The 12,550-nt window shown below is 36.4% G+C and overlaps 1 protein-coding gene across 1 annotated transcript in view; it reads left to right on the top strand.

The window, feature by feature from the left end:
- NPHP4 (nephrocystin 4) overlaps positions 1 to 12,550 on the top strand; it is a 311,285-nt gene that overhangs the window by 249,113 nt on the left and 49,622 nt on the right. The window contains exon 18 of the mRNA XM_063435987.1: positions 11,368 to 11,496. Within this exon, the coding sequence (XP_063292057.1) occupies positions 11,368 to 11,496 (129 nt within the window). The remainder of the gene's footprint in view (positions 1 to 11,367; positions 11,497 to 12,550) is intronic.

Raw genomic sequence — 12,550 nt, forward strand, 5'->3', positions numbered from 1 at the left:
ACAAGATTGGTTTTGACTACATGCAAGATATTAATATACGGTAATCAGATCTTGCTACAAAAATATATTAATAAAAGCTGGTTATATATTATTATGAATGTTAAACAGTCAGCATAATAATGTTATTATTGTGTGACAAGAAATTAGGGTCTCACCAGATGTTACCAAATTAAAGGGACACTGTAGACGCTATAACCATTTTTTTTAAATTGGTTATAGTGCCTGGAGTCTCCTGGCACTGTCCTTCCATTCAATGTTAAACCACTTTAAACCAGTTTAACACTAAATTTGTGACCCTGTCCACCCACAGTCTAGCCACTTTCTGGAGGTGTGGCTAAGGCAAAGATTACACACTTCCTTGTAGACATATACATTCATGCCTTAGTTGTCACTCTGATGGCTAAAAACAGTCAGCTGACACTCTCAGCCAAACACAACTGCCCATTGCTGCTCTGATTAATACTTCCTCATTGGCCAAAGCAGAATAAATGGAATGGCCCGAATGGAATTCTCATTGAGCATTAAAAACTGTTTAATGCTGAATGAAATGACAGAACCAGGGGACTCCAGACGCTATAATCAGTTTAATGAAATGAGGCACACACAATGCCTACAGACACCAGTCCCTTTAAGAGACTAGGTTTTAATTCGAAATTCATCCACCCCTACATTCCCAGCCTATCATTGCCGTCTATGATGGATAAATTAGATATTGTTAAAATAAAAAAAATAAAAAATTCATGGTAAAGCAAATGTAAAAAAAAAAAAAAAATATTTACCCTTATATCAATGACAAAATACATATGTGTGCAAAATTTTATTTTACTATGAAATTAAAATGTGTAAAAAGAAAGTAAACAAAAATATAACATCCTAATCATTTGCAGAGAGGTACATATTTCTCACATGATATTTTACTAGCCTTGGTGTATTCTATAAATAATGTAAAAATACGCTCAAATAAATCATAGAAGTATGTAAATGTTAAAGCATGGAGCTACAAAATCACACATGATATGAACTCAAGGTTAAGTCATCCAACAAGGACATTAATACACGTTGACAATCACGGTTTAAAGAGCTGCAATGCTTACCTCAAGACAAAAAATGGATCCATAGGGCTGAGTATGGGCTAGAATTATTTATGTAAACTGGAGGATAGATCCCAGAATACGATGCAATGGCAGATGGGATAATAAATTTGCCTGCGACCATAGAGTCAGAGGTCATAAACAACACGGAGGCAATTACCTACACTTGTAGCTCAGAATAGCAATTCAAACATGTTTAACTAATGGGAGCGAGGTTGAAGACAAAGTCATGTTTTAGGGGTCAAAACAAATACTGAGAAAAGTTCAGGTCATACAATTCATACAGAAAATAAGGATTTCATTCTCTTATCATCTTGTGGGGTTATGATCACACAATGAATGCATCCCCGGAATACCAGCATGAATATTTATTGGAGAACTGCTTTCTAAATAATAATATAACATTATTTTATCAGAAAAGGATATATTTAGATTTCCGTAGGTTCTTAGGTATGTCCTTAGGTGTAGGTTTTATAATTGGTCAACTAGTGCTACAAATATTACAGCTGTTGCATTAAACATTTGCCTGAATGTATATGATTATTTAAAGAGACATTCCAGGAGGGAATTGACCTTGTTTTTTCACCATATGGATTTCACCCCTCAGCGTATTTTTATTCATGTACGGCCATATACCTCCATTGTTTATTTTTTTTGTTATTTTGATTCATGAATGTAGCAGACAAGGATGCATTCCTACACAACCAATGCGTAGGCTTTTAAAGCAACGAGTGCTAATGCATTTGCACGTCATACTAGTACTGGTAGAGGCATGGGGATGTTATAATGTCAGTAAATGTTTGGGGGGCGGGGGGAGTTATATAGTTGCAGCTTGTTTTACAAATTCCTTGTAATGATTATTATAAGATTGAAGGAACCATTACCTATAGAATATATATATATATATATATATATATATATGAGAACATGTTTCCTGGGGTATAATTAGTTTCTTTACCCTTAAATACTTTTTACGTGTTACTCTTTTCCAGTGCATGTTGAACATTAATTATACAATCCTTAACACATTGTATTCAGACTTAAGTTTAATAGCCAGAATGTAAGTACATGCAAACATCAGCTTGATAGGTTCACTAGTTGAAAATGAGCAACCATAGTAGAAGGTAGTAAGGTTATATGTTTTGGACTGGTGGTGGGATGATGGACCAGAAAGACATATTTGCTTGACAGTGACCTTTATGTAGCTAGCTTGCTAAGCACTAATACAACTTTAGCTTAATTAAGTGATTTCGATGTATAGGTTATGCCCCTGCATTCTAACTTCTCAATTCATCAGCCATTTAAGTGTTGTTTATGCAGCCATGGCCACACCTTTCCTAGCTGAGTCTCACATAGCCTCTCTACACACTTCCTGAAAAACAGTGTGTGTTTTTTTAGAACTTCTTATCTCCTTCTCTGTTAATTGCCCTCTAGCACCTGCAACAGCCTCTTCTTAATTAAAGTTAACTTAGCAGAACAGGAGATAAGACCTACTGCTAAAATAAATATACTGTCCTGTAAAATCTGATTAAAAATTAAACCTTTGTTCATGGAGGCTGTGTGAGTCACAGTCAAGGGAGGCGTGGCTAAGGCTGTATAAACAAAGTGATTTCACTAAACAGCAGATAATTGAGTAATGACACTACAGGGGCATGATATATACACCAAAACGGCTTTAATAAGCTAAGGCCTAGCATTTAAAAGTATTAAAATTACATCTGTTTTTTAATCGCAGAAATTCTCATGTTTTCCCCTTTTTTTAAATAGCTTTTTATTATTTTATTATTATTATTTTTTTATCTTTTAAGCATACACAAGTCAGTAACTCTGGTGAATTGTGCTTAAAGGGTCTCTTTGGGCACCAACACAACTTAAATGCATTTAGTAGGTTTTGGCCTCATTAATATGTATTTTTATTTTGCATGCTGAAATGTTTATCGTTTTTGCACACACAAAAATACATGTTTTGTGGCATGCTGCACCAGCCTGCCCCCTTAGTCACACCCCTATGAAAGAAATACTTTCTTATTAAATGTTTGCACACAACTCAGCCACTAATAGCCACCAAAGAAATCTAATCCAGGTGAAGGGAAGAACCATGATTTTAACCGGAAATGTACAAAATGTTATAGTTTTAATGAATTCGTAGATGAAATGTCTCCTCGGTCTTTTGAAGTAAAACTGTGTATACCGTAAAATGTACACTTTAATTTTGCTGTAGATATGCACATTTGCCAGAAATGAATCTCATATGTTCTCTCCATTAGGCCAAATTCTACAGTTTATGTTGGAATATCACAGAATCCATTTTGATTAAGCAAGACAGCTGCTGTATAACTGTAGTCCAAACTGTACTCTATACTTCATTCAGATGTCATCCTTGATAGTCCAAGACACTAACCTACACTACTCAGAAAAGAAAAGACCACGTTTTGTACTCTCTGAATATATAATATTCATTATGCTCAGAAATATATGTATATATTCCTGAGATTCCACTCTCTGTATCAGAGATCGAACCAGCAGAGGGCAGTAAATACATAAAAAACTCCACCAACCAATGTGAGGCAACTGGCAACAACTACGGTAATTATAGTCCTCAGAGGGAAATATTCTAAGGACATTAGTTTAGGCACCAGTAAGGCAGTTTGTAAAATTGACTAACTAGTAGTCAACAAGGAATTGAGGAAATAGGAGAAGATGAATATGCCATCCAGAAATTCAATAAGAAGAAAAATAAGGCCTACACATTCCCTGAAGATTTAATTAAAACACTGTTAGAAACCAGGGTCGATGTGCATCTTGAAAGGTTTGATGAAATAGTCATAATGGCCATTATGAGTACTCGGGTCTGACCATGTTCCACGTATTGCCTTGCTTAATGAGGATACCATGGGCAGTTTCTATCCAATATTGCGAAGACAGACTCAATTTATGAGATTATCAGCACAATTACATATTTATTTTTTGATGCTGATACATTTCAGACTGTGAACACAGTTCACATAACACTTAGAACTAAAAATAATGTATATAAAAACACATATACACAAGTATAAAGTAGGGCATGAAACAGAATAAAACATAACAAGTCTGAGATTAAAATATTCTCTAGAAAATGACGATGATCGTGATTTGTCAAGGGGCATACAACATAAACCAGAACAGCATGTATGGAAACCAACAACTTTTTAGTGAAAGTCTTAAAGGACCAGTAAAGTCACACTTTATCTCACTGAAGTGGTCTGGGTGGAGTGGTTCTATAATTTTAACCCTTTCATGTATAAGATTGCAGTTTTGTAGTGGTTGTCTTACTCCTCCAGAACCGAGTCAAATTCGGGCCTACAATCAAATGTTGCTCATAGCAGCATTTGATTGGGGGAAGCGCGGTGTTTGGTCTCTCATTAGTATTTAGTTCACTAATGCTTAAAAATTAGCATTGGATTGGACGAGATTGCGGAAAATGTCAAAAGGCATGGTGACGACTTTGGAAGTGGAGGGGGTTGCTGCATCCAATGGTTCCAATTGCAATCTGTGCACAAGCACTTATGAGGTTTTACATTTTTTTATTATGTAATTTATTTTTTCCATTACATATTAAAGGAATACTTCAGGCACCATAACAACTACAATGAAAGTAACTTGTTATTGTAGCAGTAGCCCCTTGTAAGCCCCTGTAACTGTCCACATCTGTTTTCCCTAATTTTGTATTCTGTAGCTGTCCACATCCACTTCATCTAATTCGGATCCAAGAAGCATGGCCTGCCACTGGGCAAAGGTGCCGCTGATTGACTTCAGCTGATTGACTTCAGCTGACATTCTAAGCAAATCAGTACTCCCCAGTACCTTTTCATGAATTGGTAACTACTGATTGGCTTAGAGCTATCCAACATGTGGATAGTTGCAGGGAGAAATTGTGCTGGAGAGCCAACTTAGGGTAAACCATGAGCGAACATTTAACGCCTAAAGTTTCCTTAGTTAGATAGATGGTAAGTATACATGGATAATTTTTATTTTCTGATTCAAGATGTAAATACAGATTTGAATGTGAAAACGCTTCAATATTTTTTTAGCTTAAAATATTTGAGGGCCTTATATATTTTCTTAGGTCTTTTCTGAATTGCATATGCCTAAATGTGTAATCTGACCCACTAGTCAGTTAATAATACAATAATATCTCATTGTTTCACTAGGATTACTAATAAATATATTTACATTTTTCTAGTTTTCAAATGCCCCCTGTAGTGAGCCAACTAAACGGTTCTTATTTTGTTGAGTCTACTACTATAACCCTAACCCTACTAGCCTAGTGTTGGAACAGATGCTGGAGCACTAATCCCACATTTTGTAACAAACTATTTATGAGGTACAAAGTGCAAAAGAATACATGAAAAACACAGCTTGTCTTAAACCCATAAGAACAGAGGCAGTTGACCAATTTCATATCCATACCTAGAATTTTGTGTTTGTTCCACTGTAATTTAAGAGTTTCTCTTTACATGCCCCCAAACCTATTATACATTGTAATTTTAAAGGACAAATTGGGCTTTCTTTTAACCCCTTAAGGACACATGACATGTGTGACATGTCATGATTCCCTTTTATTCCAGAAGTTTGGTCCTTAAGGGGTTAATACTCTGCATGTATGTCTTACACAACATTAGGTGTGAATCAATTCTGAAAAATAGGAAAGAAATAAAAAATGCATTAGTTACACATCCAGTACAACTAAGGAGAAGGAGCTAAAATAGATTCATGTATCAGTCTTCATTGTTAAGTGGTAGTTAACACCAACCAGCAAGGAGCATGCAGGACAATCCAGTCAAGGTCTCCTCAGATCCTGGGGGTCTCTATTGAGCAGGTGCAAGCTGAGAATCATTACAACTGAGCGTGATTTGCTCAGCCACGGTGTTCTCAATATATTTAAATGGCTGTATGCAGCGCTCACTTTGAGCATTGCAAAAAGCTCATTAGTCAGCCTGGGGCCACAGATATTGATAGATACCTTGGTTTCCTTGGTGTGAACATAGATTTAACCCTTGCTCTTGCAAGACTTCCAAGAAGGACATTTAAATGCCAAATCAAAGTGCTCCATACAGCTCATCTGTCAGTCTGGGGCCACTAAAAAATGCTGACAGAGGGGAGCCCCAGGTATCAATTAACATCTTGGTCTGCCTGTGGTGAGCAAAGATCTAATACTTCTCACACCGTAATGCAGCAATGGCGATTTAAATCCCCATTTAAAGAGCTGTATGCAGTGCTCACTTTGAGCACTGCATACTGCTCATCTGTCAGTCTGGGGCCACTTAAAATGGTTCCAACTGACAGAGAAAAGCCCCAGGTATCGATTAGAACTGTAACTCTCTGGCGTAAGCAGGGATCTAACATTATTCACATCATAGCGTTGGGTCAGTATTGGTGGGATATTATGCTTCATCCTAACGTCATGAAAGTGTTAAAGGGACACTTCAAACACTACAATAGCTACTTTAAGACAGTAACCCTGGTAAATTATGCTTAAAGGGTCACTTCGGGCACCAATACAACTTTAAAGCATTTGATACAATTTGGCCTGGGACTCTCTGGCGTAAGCAGGGATCTAACATTATTCACAGCATAGCGTTGGGCCGGTATTAGTGGGATGTTATGCTTGGAAATCATCACTTCCAACCTACCTTTGAAATCTCTTGCATTTTGAACAAGATATCAACTATTAACATCATCTATGCATTTGGCTGTCTGTAATCTTCAACCGGAGATCTGCTAGAAAAGCCTGCAAAAACAACAAATTTTGTTGTTCTTAACCTTGTGATAGTAACCGTTTGTGCTCAGTTTCATGAGATTAATGAGCAAATCATGAGGTCGAGCCAATTTAAAGAATTACTCGAAGCACCATGACCACGTCAGGGATTTGAAGTGGCCATTGTGCTTGGAGTCTGTGCACTGTTTTGCTATGAAATGCTACATTTAAAGAGTTTAAACCATTTACTGCCAGAGTTATAACTCCACCTGCAGCGTCATTTAGGCTGGTCAATACTGTTCAGATTTCTGTGCATATTTCTATTTACGCTCTCAGCCAATGAATGGGTGCCAACTTTGCAGCCAACGCCAAACGAGTCCAGGCACACAGAAGGTACCCAGGTAAGAGGACATACCATTAAGAACGTAACGGTGCAAGGATGCTCCTCACATCATAACCATTACAGTTGGCTGTAGTGGCTAAGATGGCTGTTAAATTTGGATTACGACTGCTTTGCTAACTGTCTTGGTATATCGGGCAAAAGTTAGAAACTGTTTTTTATTGGTTACCGAAACGGGATAGCAATTTACGCCCAAGTTAAAGGGAAGCTATAGTGCCAGGAACACAAAGTTGTTTTGCTGGCACTATAGCTCCTTATAGTACCTCCCTCGCATTAGTATTTGCCCCATGAGAAAGTATTGTGTAATATTCTCCTCTGGGGTTTTGGGTGACGCTGAATGTCCTCATGCATAGCAAAGTCACCTAACCACCTGGATGTCCCTCTAGAGTAGAGGTGGAGACTCTCTAGACTAGTTAGCCCTGGCAGGTAATTATTGCAGTATATCAAAAACTGCAATAATTACCATTGCAGGGTTAAGGTACATGGCACACTGCACCCAGACCACTTCAATGAGCTTGAGTGGTCTGGGTGCCTATATTGTCCCTTTCATTGTGAAAATAGTAGCAAGATATTTGCAGTTTACCATTGATGACAGATCCCTATATTTTTGTTTAAGTGTCAACAAAGAATATTCTTTGTTGGAACTTTTAACTGGACTTTTTACGTTCACATTTATTTATCATTCTTTTTTTTTCCCCTTCATTTTGAGCTCTGTACTAAATGGGAATTAAATTATCTCATAGCAGAAGTAATGGATTGAATCGTAGACATGTATAAAACATTCTCTTATACATAAAACTAAATGCATCTCCTTTCACAGAGTGGTTGGCGTTAAGACTGTTGACAACATGAATTTTATATTCTTTGAAGTTGTCTAGCTTTTAGTGTTCTGAGTTCTAAAGCCACTGGAGGCTGAGTAACAGATCAAAGCAAAAAAGGAACATTCAAGTAGTTGTATAGAAATGTTATAATATATTCAGCATTTCGATTTCATAAGCAATGCGGGTCATTTTGAAGCTCTGCTGAAATAAAAGGTTGTAGAGCAAGTTAAAATGACTTGTACGCAATAGGAAACATATTGCACAAAATAAAACAAAAAATATGTATTGAATGGCATCCCTTAAAGGGGGAGTCATACGCAATAGGAAACATATTGCACAAAATAAAACAAAAAATATGTATTGAATGGCATCCCTTAAAGGGGGAGTCATACGAAAAAGGTACTCTCACGTTTTTGTGTGTTCCTTTTATTATTCTGTTTTAGCTAACAATATTGCAGAGCAAAATGAAATCTACTTACTGCCATAGAAGCTGGGTAACAAGCGTTGCCGTCTTGAGTGATAAGGGAGCCATGATTCCAGTCAGTACCCTGCAGAAGTTTTTACCTTCCTGCAATAATATTTACTGGGACGAATAAAACTAAAAACATCAGAAGAAAAGACATACGTGTTCTTTCAAATTTTCTAAACCTGTTTTAACCATCATCTCAATTTAATTATATTTGTAAAACTTATCGAAATGGTCTATTATTTCTTTAAGATTGTGAGAGTGTTTGGACAGGGCCCTTTTCACTTACTGTTCCTGTATGTCAAACGTGTTTTGTTAGAATTGTTTGTCTTGTTTATCTATTGTATGGCACCGCTCAATATACAGCTGCAGTATAAAAAATTCTAATTGTAACTGCTATCTGTGTGTCCTATAGCAGAGGGCTGCTGTTACCTCATTTGTATCTGTGCATTTTATGGAAGGGGACTGCAATTCATTTCTTGCTCTCTATGCATCATATATCAGAGGGCTGGTGCTAGTTTATAGTGTTCATATATGTGAACCTTGTAGCAGAGACCACTATTTGTTCGCTGTCATCTATGCAATTTACAGCAATGGGTTGTTTTTCAGTTATATCTTTGCAACAGGGGTTGCTCTTTGTATTTGCACATCTTATAGCAAGATGATGCGATTAGTTCATTGCTATCTACGCATCCTACAGAAAAGAGCTGCTTTGAATTTATTATTGTATGCTATAGCAGGCGCTGTTATCGGCTGATTGACATTCACATATCCTGTAACAGACATTCTCTAGAAGGGGGCTGCTGCAAGCTTATTGTCATCTGTGCTTCCTATTGCAGGACAGCTTCTAATAATGTATTTGTATTTGTGTATCTTACAGCAAGAGATGTTAAGTGTAATGTTATCCTGTCTGTTTGAAATTTCTGATTATTTCCACCTTGCTATAGTGATTGGCGTTCTTTCCATTTAACTTTCATTACCATCTTTCACTTACATTCAGGGTTTCTTGAGTTGTTAAAATGTAGAGCAGCAAACAAATGAATTCACTATGCTAAAAGCATTGTATATGAAGATATTAAAACCAGTTAATAAGATACTTAATAAGATACTTTTTTTTGTTTTCCATTATATGAAACCCAATTTATTATGATTAGCCAAATGTTCTTACGTCTTCGGAATTCACCATACGTTTCTCAGATTGATAGACTAGATTTGATTCAAGGTAATCAGGTGGAAGGGTTCATAGGTTTAATTTGACTAAATTTTAGTTGTAATAAAATGTGTGGTGTAATTATCTTCTGAAAATGTTTTATGTGTTGTTAGATCACTTTTTAAGCACACTGTAGCAAACAGCACACTGTATTATTAAGGTAACTGGGATCATTTAGCTATCACAGTACACCAGGGGTAAGCAAGCTGTGGCACCCCAGATGTTGTGGACTATATCTCCCCGGATGCTTTTGCCAGCATTATGGCTAAGAGCATTATGGGAGGTGTATTTCACAACACCTGGAGTGCTGAAACTTTCCTAGCCCTGCAGCAGACATTGCAACTGTATTCATGGATTTTGTTATTTGTCTGCTATATACATTTATTTACATAAATCATAAGGTGAGCGTTATTCTTTATTTTTACATCTGACATCACTTTAAAATATGTGTTACTAAAATTGGATTAGATCTACTAATGGGACAGATTTAGCTCTGTTAGTCTTACTTTAAATCTTACTGATATTGGCACATTGCAAGATTGCATGTTATAGCTTAGAAGAATCACTCTGGGAATTTTCAACTAAATGTCTTTTGTTTTTATTTTTTACTATTTTTTTTTTAAATTCTCAGTCATTTAAATAAAAAGTGGTACTCTGTTAGACGCAGACATACATTGTGATTGGGATTTGTTTTAACACCCTACAACATTGTATAATGTTCTGTACAACCAATATTCCAGGCATCATGATTGACACGGAATATGTGAAAGGCTTTTGACACCTTTACACCACATGAGACTGTCTCTCACTGAGGAATGACCAAAGGGCCCGTTCTCATCTAATCTTCTTTCCATCTAGACAATACAGTATGACAAAATGTTTCATATCTGTTTGTATAACACCCCGGGAGAAAAGATCAGAAAGTCTTGAAACATTGCATACTTGTGTATTCAAACCTCAATTTAATAAGCTTTCCAAATGATCCAATACTACTATAAAACCTTTTCAAATGATTTATCTACCGACGTGACCATTAAAGTCTGTGGGAATTTTGTAGATAAGTAATTTGGAACGTTTTTCTAACAGTATTGAATCATTTGGAAAGCCTATTAAATCGAGGCCTTATTAGGACAATTAAGGTGTCCTGTTTATTCTGTTTCCTTGGTTTTTTTTTCATATCAGCATATTTTGTAAAACTAGTATCACAGTCAATGGTTACTTCATTAGCAGTGGCACTTGAGGCTCATTTTACCATATCCGTAATGTTGCACTGTTGGTGGTAGTGGAGTCAAACCTTGTGCAGTCATTGGACCTTAGCTGCCAAATGTGTTGAGCCACTCTGTTAACAATAGAGATTATTGTTACACTAATGTCCTTTGCTTTAGCACAGTTGGGGGTCCAGCAATTAACTGTGGTAGAAGCAACCCATGCTTGCTCCTGAGTCAGAAATAGAAACAACTGGCTTTAAAGACAAGGGATTTGAAAATACGTTAACCCTAAAGATTTGAGCCTTGAGATGTTTCTGCAAATGTTTACTGCATCAAATGTTCCTGTCTTGGAATTTTGTTTGGATTTTGCTGCAGTGGATGTTTACATGGCAATAAAGATAATGCTTTAATAAAATGTTTTGCTATTTTAGGACATCTTGCTGAACAAAAACTGAAGAGATCTGAGTCACTTCCTCCATCTAAATCTCGAATCATCTCTGCACACGATGGTAGAAGTAGTTTCCGTGGAGGTAGCTTGCTTTCCAAAACAGGTTTGTCAGGTAAGATATCAAAAGCGTTTGAGTAATAGCCAAGCAAAATAATATAAATTGAATAGTATTTAACTCTAAGCATGATATATAAAATGTGCAATTCTGCTAGAAAAACAGTATATAAAATAGTGTATAACTATGTATAACAAATTATGGTAGTATATTTTCCAATTGGCCACTCACACTTAGTATCCCAAACCGTGCCTTATAAATAAATCCCAGTGTATAGATGTGTCTTCTATAGATCACATTTTTCATATGTCCCAGATTGATATTCACTCCAAGCAATCAGGGACCATGATTCAGAGAGAGAAAAAATAAAGCAATATATTGCAAGTAGAAAGATGTGAATTTAAAACAATTTCTTCATTTACATCAAAGTTAAAAACAACACGTGTAATCAGAAGAGTCACCACAGGTTGTCCTGCACGTTTCGTCCTTTTAGGGACTTCCTCAGGACCCATTCATGTGTAAATAAGCATAAATTGCAAATACAAATCTCCCCCTTTAGCATCCCTATATCTATTATACTTGTATTTGAAGACGAGATGAAGTCTTTGGGGCACACCATTCTTTAAGGGAAGTTTTTGTCTTATATATTTTTCTTTATATCCACTGTTTTGTACTTTGGCTGTGATTGTCACATTGTACATATATCTAAGCATGACATACCTTGTCTTTTTTTACCTTTGCATCTGGATGAATGCGTACTATAGATTAACTGTTACTTTTATGATAATGAAAGTTCATTTGTCCACGTAATCCATATTGAATTATAAGGCACTTCTCCTTGCACCGCTTTTGGGTGGTGTTGCCACAGACCTTCCAAGACATGCACGGGATACATATGCAAGCCTGAATGACTTTTTCATAATGCATTTTGAATGTATGTGCTTTTTGTATTCCTTCCGTGGTGCCATAAACACATATTGTCCATGAGGCATTATAATCTAGCATATTGGCTTAAAATTGTCCCACAAGACCTGACATTTGTTGTCTATGTTTTGTATACAAATATTAAAATGACACACACTCTATGCACCAAAACCACTTCATTTTAAGG

The sequence above is a fragment of the Pelobates fuscus genome, chromosome 11, assembly GCF_036172605.1.
Source record: "Pelobates fuscus isolate aPelFus1 chromosome 11, aPelFus1.pri, whole genome shotgun sequence".
Classification (NCBI taxonomy): Eukaryota; Metazoa; Chordata; class Amphibia; order Anura; family Pelobatidae; genus Pelobates; species Pelobates fuscus.